The following is a 20,615-nucleotide window of genomic DNA, read 5'->3' as shown; positions in this document are numbered from 1 at the left end:
TTGGGAGGGGGAGGGGCAACAGAAAAGGGTAGAAGCAAACAGACTGTGGGTGCATGGGTAGAATAGAGAGCTGTGTAGTGCTGGATTGAGAAAAGGGAAGGAGACAGACGGGTAGCAACAATGACTAATGAAGGTTGATGGCACAAGGGTTACGGGAACAACCAATATATCCAGAATGAGATTTTCACTCTGCAGCGGAGTGTGCACTGATATGAAACTTCCTGGCAGATTAAAACTGTGTGCCGGGCTGAGACTCGAACTCGGGACCTTTGCCTTTTGCAGGCAAGTGCTGTACCAACTGAGCTACACAAGCACGATTCACGCCCTGTCCTCACAGCTTTACTTCTGCCAGTACCTCGTCTCCTACCTTCCAAACTCGAAACATCCCCAAGGCTGTGGCTAAGCCATGTCTCCGCAATATCCTTTCTTTCAGGAGTGCTAGTTCTGCATGGTTTGCAGGAGAGCTTCTGTAAAGTTTGGAAGGCAGGAGACAAGGTACTGGCAGAAGTAAAGCTGTGAGGTTGGGGTGTGAGTCGTGCTTGGGTAGCTCAGTTGGTAGAGCACTTGTCCGCGAAAGGCAAAGGTCCCAAGTTCGAGTCTCGGCCCGCTGCCAGGAAGTTTCAACCGATATATTGCAGGGAGAGTTCCCATCTGCTCAGTTCAGAGAACTTGGATGTTGGTGGGAAGGATCCATATTGCACAGGCTATCAAACAGTCACTCCAAAACGTCATGTTGGGCAGTGAGGTTAGCAACTGGGTAGTCCAGCTGTTTCCCAGACACAGTTTGTCTGTGGCCCTTCATGCAAATAGAAAATTTGTTGGTTGTCATGACCACGTAGAATGTGGAACAGTGGTCACAGCTTAGCTTGTAGTTCACGTGACTGGTTTCAGAGGTAGCCCTACTTCTGATGGGATAGGTGATGCTTGTGACTGGACTGGAGCAGATTTTGGTGAGAGGGTATATGGGATAGGTTTTGAATCTAGGTCTATGACAGGCATGTGAGTCATGAGGCAAGGAGTTGGGAGCATGGGTTGTGTAGGGAAGTACAAGAATATTGTGTAGGTTCAGTGGGTGGCAAAATATCACTGTGAGAGGGGGAGGGGAGAGGATAGTGGGTAGGACATTCCTCATCTCAGAACATGACAAAAGGTAGTCAAAACCCTGGTGGAGAATGAGATTCAATTGCTCCTCTCCTGGGTGGTACTCAGTCACAAGGGGAATGCTCCTCTGTGGCCAGGTAGTGACACTTTGGGAGGTGGTGGGTGACTAGAGAGATAAGGCACGAGAGTCAGTGTTGTACAAAGTTGGGAGGATAACTATGATCTGTGAAGGCCTCAGTGAGACCCTTGATGTATTTTGAGAGGGACTGCTCATCACTACTGATGCAACGGCCACAGGTGGATAGGCTGTATGGAAGGGACTTTTTGGTACGGAATGGGTGGCAGCTCCCAAAGTGCAGGTATTCGACAGCTGCCACCCAATCCACATCAAGAAGTCCCTTTTATATAACACAGCCAAACTGTGGCTCTCACATCTATAATGACAAATAGTCCCTATTGAAATACACCAAGGGTCTCACTAAGGCCTTCATAGACCATAATTATCCTCCCAACCTTGTACAAAAACAGATCTCACTTGCCTATCTCTCTTGTCACCTACTACCTTCCAAAGTCCCAACATCTGGTCACAGAGTAGCATTCCCCTCATGACTCAGTACTACCCAGGACTGGAGCAACTGAATCCCATTCTCCACCAGGGTTTCGACTACCTCTCATCATGACTTGAGATGAGGAGTGTCCTACCCACTATCCTTCCCACTCCTCCCACAGTAGTATTCTGCCGCCCACCGAATCTACACACTATCCTTGTATGCCTCTACACAAGACCTACTCCAACCTCTTGCCTCAGGGCTCTCATATCCCTGCAGTAGACCTAGATGCAAGGCCTGTCCCATACATCCTCCCACTGCCTCCAGTCCAGTCATAGGCATCAACTCTCCCATCAAAGGCAGAGCTAGCTGTGAAACCAGTCATGAGATCTACAAGCTAAGTCGCAACCACCGTCCCACATTCTATGTGGGCATGCAACCAATAAGCCATCTGTCCACATGAATGATCAGGGATTAACTTGTGGCCAAGAAATAGCTGGACTATCCAGTTGCAGAGCATGCTGCCCAACATGATGTTCCTCATTTCAATGTGTGCTTCACAGACTGTGCCATCTGGATCCATCCCACCAATGTCAGCTTTTCTGAATTGTGCCGAAGGGAACTCTCCCTACAATATATTCTATGTTCCTGTAACCCTCCTGGCCTCAGTCTTTGTCACTCATTGTCCTTACACACCCTTCCCGTTCCCTGTTCCCATTCCTGCACTACACATATCTCTATTCCACCAGCACACTCATAGTCTTTTTACTTCTCTCCTTTTCCACAGCTGCCCCCCTCCCCTCACCCTCTGTCTAATCTCCCATCTGCACCTAGCTGCCATAGCCTCTCCCCACCTTGTCCTAGTATGCTCCCACGAGCAGCACTTTACTGTCCCCCACCCCTACCCTGCTATCCTTCCCCCCTCCCCACTCCAGCCTCTTCCTTACTCCCACCCACTTAGTTGCTTCTCCCATCATGCACTGCTGCTCACAGTCTGGCCTTGGCAGCCAGAGACTGCGTGTGTGCGTGCGTGTGTGTGTGTGTGTGTGTGTGTGTGTGTGTGTGTGCGCGTGTTCTGATGAACACCTGTTTGGCCGTAAGCTTTGTTTGACAGTCTTATTTTGTGCCTACCTGCAACTCAGCATCTCGACCATAAGATGAGTAGCAACTATCCTTTTCCTAATATTGTTATTTGATTTGGTTTGTTGCAGACTGATTACATCAAGATTTACAACAACAACTTTTTTAAAGAGAAATACAAAAAGTTTTACATTACTTTTATGTACATTACTATGATACACCTATAAAATGCTCACTTTTTCTATAAACTCTCTTGTTCAAACTGTGAAACAATAACCCACAAATTCTTCAATAGAGTAGTAGCACTTTCCCCACTAGAAGAGCGAACAGCAATCTTGTCAATGAATAAAGCTCCTCATTTTATGTAAATTTTTAACATCCATTACTCCAGTATTTGAACATTTAGAGTTTTATTTTAAACAGTTTATTGTATGTTTGAAATTTATTCTGCGGCAAGTCCTGTAGTTCTGCTGGAAAAAAATTCATGTGTATGTTGCTTTTTATAGAAGAAAATCAAAACCTCACATATGTACAGCAAAGGAATGGATAGGATTTTTAAATTTTTTAAGAGTGGATGACAAGACCACCTTTGTTTGGTGATACGCATATTCCAAACTATTTTCTTTCGAAATACTAGGAGCCTTGTGACATTTGTTGGTTTCGTACTTGCATAACCTATGTTTAATACATATTCATGCCTGTCTGAATCAATTTTTCAGTTTTCTACTTAATTGTCCCTCAGATTATCATCTGTAATCCACACCAATTTCAATTCTAATCGCTCCTGCAACCCCAAACAACGGTCAACAGGTGAGTCATTGCTATTCTATACAACAAAACTATCAATGGAGGGGGAAAATGATAAACAAAAATTTAAAAAGTAATTATCAATTTGCCATTTTGTGTTCTCTGATCATAAACTGACTGAAAACTGGTACATCAATAATGTGGTGACACAAACCAGTCTTCCATAAAGGTTCTGTTGCATCACATACTAACTTTAAGCTTCTTCATATTTATGCATGCCTCATGAACTGCATTGCAGTTGCAATGTCATAACCTCCCACCTAATGCAAGAGTCCTAGGTCAAGTTAACAGTCCTGCACAGAGTTTTAATTTGTCAGAGCTTAATACTAGTGCACAATCTGCTGCAGACTGGGAAATTCATTCTGGACATGATCCTTAGATTGAAAATTATGGTTGTGCTTCAAGTTCCAGTCCAGGAAATTGTGTTAATCTAATATCAAATTTCATATCAGTGTACTTTCTGCAGCAGAGTGAAAGACTGGTTGTGAAAATGAATTTTTGACACCATTAACAGTAGTAAATAAAAGATATGATCTTACCAACTTATGCTTTCCAACAATATAGTCATCATCCTTTAATTTGGTCAACTTGCAGTGCTCAATGTAGTGCTCTGTTACCATGTCTCGTAGTTTCCAATTGAATTCAAAGGGCTGATCAATGCCTTCAAACACGGCTATGTTCCTTTCAATAACTGCTACCTAAAACATTTATCATTTGTAAACAATAAAAGAAATTATGTGACTGAATCACTGAAACAAGAAATCATCACATCAGCACAAAATAGAGGTGATTTAGGAATAATCTTACATACACACTTTTACTGGAGTATCTGTGCTAAATACATAACCTTAACCCATTGACTTATTACTTTTCCCCATAGTCAATCCTATAATTATTACTTAAATTTATGAAAATCAGAATATGTTTTCTTTTACACTTTCTCAAAATTATAATTTTTTTTATAGGAATTCTTTATAAATCTACCCTTACTATTTGTTGAAGTGATGAGGAGTGAAGATAACACTGTTTAAGAAGGTTTTGTTGGTGTGGTATACCTGAAAAAATATAGGCATATGCAATGCTACTAAACGTTTTTCAGTTTTCTTCCTTCTTGTTTAACACACTATACAATTTCTGGAGGGTGTTTTCTTGATGGGACTGAGGGGATATATTTAACACAACATTAAAATGATTGCTTGTACCTCGCAAAAGCAGTCGAGTGTGTGGTATGCCACTAAATCGAACAATTGCTCAGCTTCCCAACTGTATGTAAAATGTCATGCTATTTACTAACAGAAAAGAAGAAACACTAAGAATAAGCTATAAGCCAACATATTAATTACTGCAAATGTTACTTTTCTTAATACATTCCAAGAATCTATGTATCTCCTACACTGATTACCACATACAATGATAACATATGAAACCAACATCACTGAACGGAAGAGAGCATACAACTTCTGTATGTTTCTGACTCTACCACTGACAAACCCATTGGGGAGCAATATTTTTTAATCATTAACACTAAAATCTTCATGCTCTTATAAAAATCAGACAATGGAAAATCGAGGATTGAATGTAACAATATTATGAAAAGGAAAGTTGCTATTCACCATATAGTGGAGATGTTGAGTCACAGATAGGCCCAACAGAAAGACTTTCACAAATAAAGCTTTCAGCCATTAAGGCCTTTATCAACAATGGATGACAACCCCCCCCCCCCACAACAAACACACACAAACGCAACTCACACACATCTGCAGTCTCAGGCAACTGAAACCACACTCAGTGTAATTTCAGTTGCCTGAGACTGCAGTTTCCATTTCATAATATTGCTCTTACAAAATAAAAAGCATCTCAATTGGAGTCACACAGATACTACAATACAAAAGAAATACAAAAAGATACCACAGAAAATAACAAATAGCATTATGCAACATCCTGTAGCTTTTACCAGCATATCCCAACATTCATCTTCATTCTGACAGTGAAATGTGAAATTAAAAATAAATATAACATTATGCAGTAGAGAGTTTCTTTTAATAAAAAAAATGATGGCCTGGAACTTGATCTTAAGTATATGCTTAATAAGCATAAGAAGCAAGCAAATTCCGGAAGTAAAATAATGATGGAAAGGAAGAATGAAACTATAAACAGGGAATGAGTAGTGCCATGTAAGATAAAAAACCTGAAGTGAAAGCTGATAGGAAAAAACTAATGATAATGGGTAGGTAATAGTAACAATCAAACATAAATTTGTAAATAAATATGAGGAATGACAACAACCTATCTAACACTGATGAGTGTTTAGAACCTAGAAACATGTAACAGCCAGAGATTTAACTAACTTTAGGGCTTCAACTCTCTTTCCAGTGTCAGAACACACATTTTTAAACTCAACCACACAGACATCTACATACACACCGACAACCACAATGATACTGTCTGTTTATGAATGGTTTGTCACACTGACACAAACAGGGGGATGAGGGGGTGTGGGGGAGGGACACAAATTGATAACTGGAAATAGATAAGATGTACAGTGTGGCTAGAAAATGAGCAGTAGCTAAAATGTTAGTTACAAGTGTATTCTCCACACAGCTACAGGTGAATATATAACATAGTGATATCCAATATTGACACATTTGTTGCGGTAACAGTAGCGCCATCAGCTGGCAGCTCTTGTACCTTCCATCTTGTTCATAGTATTTAACTGTAAAACATCCTAAGAGATATTCCATCATCTTTCAGGAATGCATCCAGGACAAAATTATTATTTCAAACTGACAGGAAAACTAAATAAACACACAATAAGAAACATAAATACTGTGTAATGCCTAGTCATTCAAATTGTTGGTTACTAAATCAGGCACTAAACTGAGTGATAAGTCTAAACTTTGCTAAACACGGTGGTTCAGTCAAATTGTCAGGTAGGCATTCATACTGAAAAAACTGATTGAATACTCAAAGTGAGTTGGTCACAAAACACCACATAGTACAATCTTCTTCTATATTTGAAGTTGAAAGGATGTGTATAGCATGATGGGCAGGGGTTAGTGGTGAAAAATTAAATTTTTTCAAGAAGCTGATGAGTAATATTGGAGTAATCACAAAGAACAGTGCAGATTACATGAGCATGGTTTTGCTCAAGAAAAAATAGGAGGGATGCCAACTTAAGGCTGCATCATCATGTGAGGCAAAACATCAATTTCTACGGTGACCTAGCTCAGAGCTGTAAAAGCCTTACCAATTGAGTAAATGCACTTCAAAATTTTCTGTAAGAACATATGCATAGAACAAACATTCCCAGTTTTCAATATAATCAGCTGCAATAAAATTCTCAAAATTTCAACGTTCACCACCATCATCCTCTGGAGGTATGACTGTCCAGATAGGCAACATGTTTACTGTATATACCATACATGTTGCTGGGCTCAATTACCATACAAGCAGGAAGTACAAAGTACAATTAAGATAAGCTGAAGTATAATATGTTCAGTAAATTAGATAAAGAGGCAGTAGCGTTGTATCTCAGTACAGAAATCAGAACTTTTAGCTCTGGAGAAGAGCATGTGCACGAACTGTGGCTCAGGGTTAAAGGAACAGTTGACCATGCACTTGATAGATACGTACTAAGTAGAACAGTTCATGATGGGAATGACCCTTCACAGTATACAACTTGTGTAAAGAATTTTCTACAGAGACTGCTGCATAGTAGCTGTAAAAAAATGCAGGGCTATAAACAGTGATGCTGAGTGAAACACATTTGGCTGTCAACCAGGCAATGCATGAGCTTTCGATGACTACCACAGCAAAGTATTACTAAAAGATCTCTCACAAAACTCAAACAAATTCTAGCTGTTTATACAGGCTGTAAGTAGTACCGAAGTTAGAGTCCATAACCTCACAGGAACAGAAACTGAGGTTAGCAAAGCAAAAACTGGAATGATGAGCTTCATTTTCAAATGTTTCTTTACAAATTATTGTCAAACCATTGCAAAGATGAGTGAAATAGATGTTTGTGTAAGTGGTGTTGAGAAATAGCATAAATCACTAAAACTGAATAAAGTCCAGGTTCTAATGATATCACCATCAGAATTCATACCAACTTTGTGGCTGAATTAGCGCATCTTAACAATAATATAAAATAGATCTCTTGAACACAAAACTGTGCACAGTGGTTAGAAGAGAGCACAGATCACATCTGTCTACAAAAAGGGTAACAGAAGTGATCCACAAAACTACTATCTATTTGTTGCACAATCTTAGAGCACAATCTGAGCTCATATGTAATGAAGAATCTCAAACAACAGGGCCTTTTCCATGCCAATCAGCATGGACTCCTGAAAATGTCAATGATATGAAACTCAATGTGCATTTTTCTCACATGATATCGTGTAAGTTATGGATCGAGGCACAGTCAGGTCAGTGCAGTATTTCCTGATATCCAAAAACATTTGGTGCACTACCACAGCTAAGCTCATTATCCAAAATATGATAATATGGGATATCAAGCAACTTGAGAAAGATTTGATGATTTCTTAGTAGGCAGGATAGAGCATTTTATCTTGGATGGAGAGTCATCAGCACATGTATAATTAATTTCAGGTGTGTGCTACGAAAATGTGTTGACACTTGCAGTTCACGTTGTATTTTAATGATCTTCAGAGTTCATGTTGTACTTTAACGATCTTGCAGACAACATTAACAGTAACCAGATTTTTTACAGATTATGCAATTATTTCCAACGAAACACTGTCTGAAAGAAACTACACAAATATTTAGTCAGACCTGGAAAAAAGTGATGCAAAAATTGCTGACTTTCCTCCTTAAATACCGAGAAATTTAAAATTATGCGCGTCATGTGGACGCGCACCCGCCCCTGACATGCACAGGCTCACACACAGACTGTATCCTACGACTTCAATATCAATGAGTCACAACTGTACGACTTCAATATCAGTGAGTCACAATTCGAATTGTTCAACTCATACAGATATTTTGGTGCAACAGTTTACTGAGATATGAAATGGAACCATCAAATCGGCTCAGTCATGCATGAAGCAGGTGACAAGACTTCAGTTAATTGGTAGAATACTAGGGAAATGCAGTCAGTCTACAATGGAGGTTGCTTGCAAAAACACATGGCACCCAACATAGAATATTGCTCAAGTATGTGGGGCCCATACCGAATGGGTCTAACAGGGCTTATTGAACATATACAAATTGGGGCAGGTCCATTTGAGATGTGGAGAGTGTCATGGAGATGCTGAAGAAACTGAACTGGCTTATACTTGAAGAATAGGTGGAAGCTATTCTGAGAAATTCTACACCCAACTGGTGGCAGCCCACTTTGACAACAGTTTCAATATTAGCCACTTCATTGCCGACACATCCTAGCCTATTCATTAGTACTCTCTACATAGCATAGACTTTTGTTTGTCTATTCTGAAGAAGACTGATTATTTTTAATATCACCCTTTGCTTGTGACACATCTATCAAAGTTAAGTATTGGAACTGTATTTTTGGAATAAAACTCATTAGTACGAGTTGTTTGATTGCTTCTCTAGCGAACTGAGTATGCAGGATTCCTAGACACAACATACGCTCTGTCATGCAATTCACAATGGTTTGCAGAGTGTGAATGCAGAAGCAGTTGTAGATGTAAAAGGTGAACTAAGCAGCCTTCCACAGCATCTGTCCATCATGGGTGTAACAATGCAGCAGGCACAAGGGGTCGGTCCCATATTCGCAAGTGCCAATCCTGCCGACTTGTTACGGTCAAATGTTTTTGCCTACCTATTTGGTGTCCAAGGCCAACCTCCATGTACTACTAACAGTGTATCCCCATCCTTTACCGAAGTTTTAAGTCACGTTAACTGAGATAAACCAAGGCGGCTTCAAACAAGGAACATTTCATCAAGTTATGCCCCTGCGAAAGACACAGAGTAACTTTCTTCTACAGGGAGGACATAATATGCAGTGTGCAGCAGACAGAGAAACTGTGCAACAAGCATTAACAGCTGCCGATTTCTTTTATATTTTTACAATGCTGCCAGGACTGCTCTGATACATTCAAGTGCCATATTTAAACTGTTGCAGTCAAGCACTATAGTTAAACTGTTGCAGTCAAGCACCATATTTAAATTGTTGCAGTGAATAGAAATTTAATGAAGGCTAGTCACACTATCACGAAATAGAGCATGTGGAAAACATAGTATGAACTTGATGCAACTGCAAAAAGCCCGATATTTTTATCTTCAAGCTAATCATTTGACTGGGAATGGGAAGGTGCTGCAACAGAACACCAGTAAGCACAGGGTGAAAGCTAAACACTGTGGTAATTTTGAATCTTTAACACATGGATAAGCAGTTTCAAATGCTGATAAGGCTCACAGAACCATGGCTAATCTTTTACTAAGGAGCTTGATGACAGCTCTGTTTCACCACTGTCCAAAGGACTCAACTTCCATCCTTATCCATGGCAGCTGCTGATATTACATATCATCAGTGAAAAAGAACAGCCTACAAGGCATCACTTCTATGGTAAGGCAGAAGAAGGGAAGTCAGTTGTTAGCCACAGTCTAAGAAAAAGAAAAGTTAAACTACCAAAATCTAACATTAGATTAGACAAACTATAGTGTCTGTGCTTATTGCGTGAGGATGAGGACTTGGTTGTCTTGCAACCCAATGAAGGAAATGCTGTTGTAGTATTTAATGTTGAAGATTAGCAATATAAACTGTCACTACTATTGGGTTATATGATGTGCTAAAAACTGTATTATGATCATACTAAGAACATCATCAGAAAGACGGGGAGTCTCTATATGCAAGATGAAGCGATTAAGAAATTAATACCATGTGGCAGCCAACTTCCCAGCACAGGCTATAATAATGAAAAGTGTGAGGTCATCCACATGAGTGCTAAAAGGAATCCGTTAAACCTCAGTTACACGATAAATCAGTCTAATCCAAGGCCGTATAAGCAACTAAATACCAAGGAATTACAATTATGAACAATGTAAATTGGAAATAACACGTAGAAAATGTTATGGGGAAGCCAAAAAAAAGATTGCACTTTCTTGGCAGAACACTTAGAAAATGTAACAGATCTACTAAAGAGACTGCCACAACTACACTTGTCTGTCCTCTTTTAGAATATGGCAGCGTGGTGTGGGATCCTTACCAGATAGGATTGATGGAGTACATCGAAAAAGTTCAAAGAAGGGTACCATCTTTTGTATCACAGCGAAATATGGGAGAGAGTGTCACTGAAATGTTACAAGCTTTGGGGTGGATATCATTAAAACAAAGGTGTTTATCATTGCAGCAGGATCTTCTCACAAAGTTTCAACCAGCAACTTTCTCCACCGAATGCAAAAATATTTTGTTGACACCGAACTACATAAGGAGAAATGATCACCATGATAAAATAAGAGAAATCAAAGCTCGTACAGAAAGATATATGTGTTTGTTTTTTCCATTGTGACAAATTCTTTATTTGTGGGGCCATAATGCCCGTGGCTGCTTTATAATTCCTTTCCACGCTATACGAGATTGGAATAATAGAGAATTGTGAAGGTGGTTCCATGAACCCTCTACCAGGCACTTAATTGTGATTTACAGAGTATTGATGTAGATGTAGATGCAACTTACAGTAAAAGTATACTATTTACAAGTACAAAAAGAAACAGAAAACAGTGATGTGTGAAAAACTGTGCTGTGTAAAACATGAGAAATGTGTAATTCTGCAAGAGCAACTAAAAATTAAACTACAAGCATCAGCGTCTAACAAAGAAAAACTCCAACGATGTGCTAGCCAACAACATTTCCTGATGCAGGTGGGAAACCAAGAGGAAATTACCATAAGTAAAAAAAGCAACATATTGTTAATGAATTTTTCGATCTTAAAAAAAAAATCAGATTATAAATCTGTAATTACAGATGCTTTACTTCAATAAAGTGAAATGCGTCTAGTGCAAAAAACACACATTTTCTTGTAGCAACAATGACAGAACGAAAATACACTCAGAAATTGTTAAGTAGCCACGGGGCCAAACAAATGAAGAATTTGTCACAAATGGATGTCAGATTTCAAGAAAAATACGAAATGAATTATATTATTCTTGAATATGATCTAGGGGGATGCAAAAACAACACAAGTGGTATACAATACAGAAGTTGGACAACAATGGGAGTAATTGTAGATCCAAGTGTGTCAACAGATAACCTGTGCCCACATCTTTTCGTGTCTTGAAAATAAAATGGAATCAGGGCAAAAGGAATAGTAAAATCGTCAAACAAAAATTGGGGTAAAATTTTAGAAAAATAACTAGGAAAAAATTGTAGTAGTAGTTGTTGTTGTTGTGGTCTTCAGTCCAGAGAATGGTTTGATGCAGCTCTCCATGCTACTCTATCCTGTGCAATCTTCTTCATTTCCAAGTAACTACTGCACCCTACATCCTCCTGAATCTGCTTGATGTATTCATCTCTTGGTCTCCCTCTACAATTTTTACCCTCCACGCTGCCCTCCAATACTAAATTGGTGATCCCTTGATGCCTCAGAACATGTCCTACCAACCGGTCTCTTCTTCTTGTCAAGTTGTGCCACAAATTCCTCTTCTCCCCAATTCTGTTCAATACCTCCTCATTAGTTATGTGATCTACTCATCTAATCTTCAGCATTCTTCTGTAGCACCTCATTTCAAAAGCTTCTATTCTCTTCTTGTCCAAACTACTTATCGTCCATGTTTCACATCCATACATGACTACACTCTATACGAATACTTTCAGATAAGACTTCCTGACACATAAATCTATACTTGATGTTAACAAATTTCTCTTCTTCAGAAACGCTTTCCTTGCCATTGCCAGTCTACATTTTATATCCTCTCTACTTTGGCCATCATCTGTTATTTTGCTTCCCAAATAGCAAAACTCCTTTACTACTTTAAGAATCTCATTTCCTAATCTAATTCCCTCAGCATCACCCGACTTAATTCGACTACATTCCATTATCCTCGTTTTGCTTTTGTTGATGTTCATCTTATAGCCTCCTTTCAAGACACTGTCCATTGCATTCCTCTTCCAGGTCCTTTGCTGTCTCTGACAGAATTACATCATCGGCATACCTCAAAGTTTTTATTTCTTCTCCATGGATTTTAATTCCTACTCCAAATTTTTCTTTTTGTTTCCTTTACTGCTTGAATATACAGATTGACTAACATCGGGGAGAGGCTACAACCCTGTCTCACTCCCTTCCCAACCACTGCTTCCTTTTCATGCCCTCGATTCATATAACTTCCATCTCGTTTCTGTTCAAATTGCAAATAGCCTTTCGCGCCCTGCATTTGACCCTTGTCACCTTAAGAATTTGAAGTACAGTATTCCAGTCAACATTGTCAAAAGCTTTCTCTAAGTCTACAAATGCTAGAAATGTAGGCTTTCCTTTCCTTAATCTATCTTCTAAGATTAGTCGTAGGGTCAGTATTGCCTCACATGCTCCAACATTTCTACAGAATCCAAACTGATCTTCCCCAAGGTCGGATTCAATCAGTTTTTTGATTTGTCTGTAAAGAATTTGTGTCACAATATGATAGAAGGAAAGTTACTACTCACCATACAGCGGAGATGCTGATCACACAATCATAGCTTTCGGCCATTAAGGCCTTTGTCACCAGTAGACACACATACACACACGCGCGCGCACGCACGCACACACACACACACACACACACACACACACACACACACACACACACACATATTCAAGCGAAAACTTGCACACGTGTGCAGTCTCAGAGGGCTGAAACTACACTCTGAGACTGAAGATGTGTGTGCAAGTTGCACTTGCTTGTGTGTGTGTGTGTGTGTGTGTGTGTGTGTGTGTGTGTGAGCGTGCGCGTGTGTGTGTGTGTTTGTGTGTCTACTGCTGACAAAGGCCTTAAGGGACTCCGGAAAGGCTCAAAATCATGAAAAGTTCAATTTTTACTTTTTTGCATTTTCTGAATCTGCAGACTATTACCTTTTAATAGATATATAATTTATTCAATTCCGAAGACTACAACTATTTTTAAATTTTTTTTGAAATGTGTTCTACATGGGCGTGACCCACTGTGGCGCTGTTAAACTGCTGTCAAATGGTGTTATTATTAACGTCCGTATTCATCAGGTACATTTTAGTGATGTGAGATAAAGTATGTGTTGTGGCTAACCTGTGATGGTTCAATATATATCGCTGGTGTGATTGTCGATTGTTTCATGTTTATTTACTCTGTCGTTATCTTGAAAATATTCGTAATTAATTCTGTTTCTTGAGTCTCTGTTTTGTTGAAGTATAATAATGAATAAAAGTAAAGTTATTAGAAATCCTCTGAAGGCTTTTAAGAAAAGGAGAAATGTTGGAAAGCCAAAGGTATGTGTTATTACTGTAAACAATAAAGACGATAACCAAGTGAGTGAACCTAACCTCTCAAGTACACCTGCCCATAGCAGTCAAAGTGGGAAAGAAAATACTTCACAGAAGAAGCTTGGTTCAATGAGTGAAAACTATGAATGTTTTATGGGCGAATCGGATGTGAATGAAATATTTGATATGTCGGTTCTCAAAGGAATTTTTTCAAACTGTGTAAGATGTATTCATTGTAGTGAAGTTGGTCTGGAACTCTCCATAATAAAGCACGTAGGACTTGCTAGTGAAATACAACTGAAATGTGATAAGTGTTCATACATGACCACCTTTTGGAACAGTGTTGCAGTAACTGCAACTGAAGAAATATGGGAATGAAGATAGGTTCTAACATGGTACGAGCGATGCTTGCTTTAGACAAGGAACGCCTTCGGGCTGCAGACAGGGCTGTAATGAGTCTAGAAATACAAGCAAGAGTAAACAGGAGGAGGAACAAGAGGAAGCTGGAGGAGGAGTTTGCAGAGGATGAAGATAATCCATCCTATGGACCTGGAATGCACTAAAAAGTTTGTCGCTCGATTCCCAAAACTTTTATTTTCTCATACTAATTATATGTTTTCTAAGGATCTTCCAAACATATTTGTTTCAAACTTTCAGTAAATGTTACACAGTACCTTCTGCATAATTTAACACAGCCTTTTTCCAAAAAACTGTATATTTTTGAATATATAAATAAAAAATTGCAAAAAAAATGTTGTGAATTTTCATTACAATTGAAAAAAAATCATCTTTAATAACTGAGCTAAAATTTTGTAAAATCCCTGTGTTAAGTTGTAGCCCATATTCCAATAAATAATCTGTATAAAGTTCAACTTCCTACCTCAAATACTTTGTGAGGAAAGATGTAATTTATAAGCGTTATTTTAACATTGCAAGTATAGGGCGTTCCGGAGCCCCTTAATGGCTGAAAGCTACGATTGTGTGAATCTTTTTATTGTGCCTATCGCGACTCAGCATCTCCGTTATATGGTGAGTAGCAACTTTCCTTCTATCGTATTAGTTACATTCCAGCTTGGATTTTCCATTGTTTGAAGAATCTGTGTCAGTATTTTTCAGCCATGACCTATTAAATTGATAGTTTGGTAATTTTCACACATGTCAACATCAGCTTTCTTTGAGATTGGAATTATTATATTCTTCTTGAAATCTGAGGGTATTTCGCCTGTCTCATACATCTTGCTCACCAGATGGTCGAGTTTTGTCAGGGCTGGCTCTCCCAAGGCTCTCCTGTTCTTGTCAATCATTCCCTAATGCTCTCTCTGAAACTCTCTACAACCTCTGGTTCTTTCAGTTTATCCATATATGTATAAATATTTCAAAAATAATAGATGGGGTAAAATACACTTTGAAATAGTTCAACAAGTTAATATGAAAATATTCAAGACTTTAGCGCAAGCAGTTTGGGCTAAAAGCAGCAGTGAATTAAAAATTAGAAAGCTTGGCTAACATTATCAAAACCCAAGAAGATGCACTCCAGAAAGGAAAAGATGAGATTGAACAGTACTGTGTCATCAACTCCTTGAGCACACAAATAATCTACATTTACATCTACACTCTGCATATCACTGTGAATGCATGGCAGAAGTTACATCAAGAACAACTGTTTGAATGCCTCTGTGCATACCATAATTACTCTGATCTTATCCTCACAATCCGTATGTGAGCAATACGATGGGGGCTGTAGTGTATTCCTGAAGTCATCATTTAAAGCCAGTTCTCGAAACTTTGTTAATATACTTTCTCAGGACAGGTTACGTCTATCTTCAAGCATCTTCCAGATCAGTTCCTTCAGTATCTCTGTAACACTCTCCCATAGATCAAACAAACCTGTGGCCACTCATGCTGCCCTTCTCTGTATACATTCAATATCCTCTCTCAGTCCTATTTGGTACAGGTCTTACACACTTTAGCAATATGTTAGAAATGGTCACATGATGATTTGTAAAAAATCTTCATTGAAACTGGTTGCACTTCCCCAGTATTCTACCAATAAACTGATGTACAACCTACTTTACCCACAGCTGAACCTATGTGATCATTATATTTCATATCCCTACAAAGTGTCACACCCAGGTATTTGTATGGGTGACTCATTGATGTTACAATCATAGGATACTATGATTTTTTCATTTTGTGGAGTGCAGAATTTTTCATTTCTGAACATTTAGAGCAAGTTGCCAGTCTCTGCACCATCCTGAAGTCTTATCAAGATCTGACTGAATATTATGCAGCTTCTTTCAGATAGTATTTCATTATATATAATTGCATCATCTCCAAAAAGCCTGAGGTTATCATAATATTGTCTGCATGACAGACAACGCGAACAGCAAGAGCTCCAAGACACTTCTCTAGGACACACCCGAAGTTACTTCTACATCTGACAATGATTCTCTATCCAAGATAATATGCTGTGTCCCCCTACCAAAAAACCCTCAATTCGATGACAATCTTTACTTGATACCTCATATGATTGTACTTTAAACAGTAAGCATTGACAGGGTCATGGAATTATACCGGAAAAATGTGAAAGAATACTCTTCTGAAGTAGTGAGTCATGCAGATAGTTTGGGAAAAAAGGTGCAGTCAAATGGAACAGTAACAAGACCGCAAAAAATAGCCAGAACAGACGGTAACTTTACTAACTTTGGATCTGATCCAAAATGCATCAGATGTACAGCATCTTTCACATTTAGTCTGAGACATAGGTTTATGGAGGAATGACGTGAAAATGACACAACATTTTTGTTAAAGGAAGATATTCTGCAATGGGTTCCTGATGTAGCTGCAATGGGTTCCTGATGTAGCTAGGAATTATGAGAGCCTCCAAGGTACAAGAAAGGGATATTTCGTGAAGTATTAGGCACAAAGAAGGCAAAAGATGTGAGAAAGTCATTTATGTGGGTACCTTGTTACATTACCTGATGAGGAAAGCATTTCAAAAATATTAAAACGATAGATACCTTAACAGATTACAAAAACAAACAAGATCAATCCAGAGGGAATATTGAAAGAGAGAAACCTATAATTCATGCAATAGTTGAACACTGTATCAAATGGCAGGCTTCAAGTGATAACAGGCAAGTAGCAGTGACAAAGCGCATACTGAAGTGCAGAGCTCCACCAGTGAGTACAAACTGTATACATATGTCATAAACACTGGACAACTAATAAGTTTCATGACAAGGATAATGAGAAGGGACTGCACTTAAATCAAATACACAAAGAGAGATTAAGAAAGAAACTTAACAAAACAATGTGTAAGACACAAACACTATAAAGACAGCCATCACCAAATTTTGCTTCCAGATGTCAGTTACACAAGACTATGACAAAACAACGAATAGAATAAATAATAAAAATCACAATAGTCCATTATAGGCACAATAATTTTAAACTTCTGCAAAAACTTCATAATTATTTTGGAACAAACCTGCAAATTTTTAAACTTTTCTGCACATTCAAAGACTCGCTGAATGAAGGAGTCTGGAATTAATTGGCGTGGGAACATTGCTTTCTGTTGCTTCTCTTCACCTGGAACACATTTAAAATGTTGGCATTTCATATTATAGTTACACAAAGCAATTATTTCTAAGGACTCTACTAACTGTCAAATCAACAATGAGATTATATGTAATTCCTTTCATCTCTGGCAATGATTTGCACAATGAAAATATGCCAGGTTGCACAATGATAGATTCCACAATAAACTGCACATCACAGTACAATAGGTTGGCAAACCAGTTTGAAGGTCAAAGGAAAGCAAGAATATACTGAATCCATTAGAAACACGTGTAGTGACCTACTGTGGTGTTCAAACTAATCATTAGGCAGTAGACAGCTGACCTCTTTCTGGAAACAAAAAAAATTTATTCAATTATATTTCTTTGTTAAAAAGGGCATGGCTACAGCCTTCCATCACAATTGTTTGCCTACTACCCGATATGACATGTAATTTAGCATTGTGAAGCAGCACTCATAGAATTTTAAATGCTTTGGGGCTGCTAAATAATTCATTTCTTTATTGCTAACTTGGGTATAAAAGCTTAAAATAAACATTTTGAAGAATTTCTTTATGTACATAGATAGCAACTCTGCATTTAGATTTTACCATGAGACTGATACACAAAGAATTTACTGTGCCTATAGGCAGTGGTCCGACAGGTGTGCATCTCATTTGTGACATTTTGACAGGATCTGAACCTACCATCTTCAAAGGTCTGGTGATCCTCCAAAGCCAGTTGATATTTGGCATCACTACAAAGGCACCTTTCTATCTCACAGTCACAGTTCATTCCTGACTGTTTAGGGCTCCCCTGTCATCCTCCAACTGTATCTCAATTTAAGTTAGGTTTTAATTTACATAAAACATACACAAGAAGCATACCTATTGGATCATGCCCTACTAACTTAAGTGAACTCTTAATATTTCTTTGACAATAGCAGAGAAAGTCTTCACACAAATAAAGTAATGTGATTGCTACAAAGATATGGATATGTTGGCAAGAACTTAGGAAAATGTTAAATATCCGCTTCATACAGTCCATATCACAAGTAGTTTGCTTTCAGGCATCAACCAAGGAGAACTGACTACAAATTTGGATGATTTTTCAATTTTTTGGGTTTCTATTTATTATTTAACAGCGATTCCTTAATCAAAGAAAACAGCAGAGTTTATTTAAACAAAAGAAAACTTAATTTAATAGTTGTCATATGGATAAATCAACTTTTTTTTCCAAAAGATAAACTAATTAGATAAAACTTCTTTGTAGCCCTGTAATGAACTCACCATAATGTTGCCGCAATATTTTCAACCATGGTTCCATCAATTCACTACCAATGTACTCAAGGCACACAACATACACCTCTGAATTGCCTTCCTTGCTTGTTGCAGGTTTATATATATTCACATGTTTGAAAGCACAACACAGGAGGTATAATAGACAGATAGTGTCATGTTCATATATTGTAAATATCTTCAGTAAGAAACTTCCACCTATCAACAAAACATATTTTAAGCAAATAATTTACATATACATATAAATACTTGGTCTGTAACTTTAGTGAGAAGTAATATCTTCAAGAGTATGTTGTGAATCATTACACAGTGCTGACACATGAAGCTAACATGACGTCAAGAAGGGCTACCAAAATGGGTGAAAAGTGGAATGGAAGAAATAAATATGCAGCATCTCTCTCTCTCTCTCTCTCTCTGTGTGTGTGTGTGTGTGTGTGTGTGTGTGTGTGTGTGTGTGTTAGACACACACACACACACACACACACACACACACACACACAGGCAGGCAGGCAGAAAGCGAATTCTGTAGAAAAAATTTAGGACAATTTCTACTAAGTTTGTCAACATTCAAATATGCCCCATCAAGTCTGTAAATCTACATCTACATCTGCATCTACACCCATCTCTCTAAATATACTGCAAGCCATGTATGGTGCACAGTGGAGGGTACCTTGTACCACTGCTCGTCATTTCCTTTGGCATTCCACTTCCAAATGGAGGGAGAGAAAAATGGGTGCCTATATGGATCCATATGAGCTCTAATTTCTCTTATCTTGTACTTGAAATCTACCATGGCGACAGTAAAATTGTTCTGCAGTCAGCTTCAGCTTCAACTGCTGGTTCTCTAAATTTTCTCAATAGTGTTTCACAAAAATAACACCTTCTTCCACCCAAGGATTCCCACTTGAGCTCACGAAGCATCTCCATAATACATGCATGTAGATCGTACCTACCAACAACAAATCAAGCAGACCACCTCTGAATTGCTTCAATGTCTTCTTTCAATTTGACCTGGCCGAGATCCCAAACACTCAAGCAGTACTTTAAAATGGGTGGCACTATTCAGTATGTGGGGCTCCTTTACAGACAAACGACACTTTCCTAAAACTCTCTCAGTAAACTGAAGTCAACCGTTCGCCTTTCCTACTCAAGTCCTTACATGCTCATTTCATTTCATATTTCTTTGTAGCGTTATACCTGGATCCTCCCCCCATGAAACATGGAACTTGCCGTTGGTGGGGAGGCTTACATCCCTCAGCGATACAGATGGCCATACCATAGGTGCAACCACAACGGAGGGGTATCTGTTGAGAGGCCAGACAAACGTGTGGTTCCTGAAGAGGGGCAGCAGCCTTTTCAGTAGTTGCAGGGGCAACAGTCTGGATGATTGACTGATCTGGCCTTGTAACACTAACCAAAACGGCCTTGCTGTGCTGGTACTGTGAACGGCTGAAAGCAAGGGGAAGCTACGGCCGTAACTTTTCCCGAGGGCATGCAGCTTTACTGTATGATTAAATGATGATGGCGTCCTCTTGGGTAAAATATTTCGGAGGTAAAATAGTCCCCCATTCAGATCTCCGGGCGGGGACTACTCAAGAGGACGTTGTTATCAGGAGAAAGAAAACTGGCGTTCTACGGATCGGAGCGTGGAACGTCAGATCCCTTAATCGGGCAAGTAGGTTAGAAAATTTAAAAAGGGAAAGGGAAAATGGATAGGTTAAAGTTAGATATAGTGGGAATAAGTGAAGTTCGGTGGCAGGAGGAACAAGACTTTTGGTCAAGTGAATTCAGAGTTATAAATACAAAATCAAATAG

The 20,615-nt window shown here is 38.8% G+C and overlaps 1 protein-coding gene across 4 annotated transcripts in view; it reads right to left on the bottom strand.

The window, feature by feature from the left end:
• LOC126483832 (cap-specific mRNA (nucleoside-2'-O-)-methyltransferase 2) overlaps positions 1 to 20,615 on the bottom strand; it is a 296,880-nt gene that overhangs the window by 127,297 nt on the left and 148,968 nt on the right. For all 4 annotated transcript variants that reach the window (XM_050107032.1, XM_050107034.1, XM_050107033.1 and 1 more), the window contains 3 exons: positions 18,792 to 18,998; positions 17,436 to 17,536; positions 4,076 to 4,234 (listed from right to left, as the gene is read on the bottom strand). In XM_050107032.1, the coding sequence (XP_049962989.1) occupies positions 4,076 to 4,234; positions 17,436 to 17,536; positions 18,792 to 18,998 (467 nt within the window). The remainder of the gene's footprint in view (positions 1 to 4,075; positions 4,235 to 17,435; positions 17,537 to 18,791; positions 18,999 to 20,615) is intronic.

The sequence above is a fragment of the Schistocerca serialis genome, chromosome 6 (assembly GCF_023864345.2).
Source record: "Schistocerca serialis cubense isolate TAMUIC-IGC-003099 chromosome 6, iqSchSeri2.2, whole genome shotgun sequence".
NCBI classification, from domain to species: domain Eukaryota; kingdom Metazoa; phylum Arthropoda; class Insecta; order Orthoptera; family Acrididae; genus Schistocerca; species Schistocerca serialis.
This window is presented reverse-complemented; position numbering and strand designations above follow the sequence as displayed.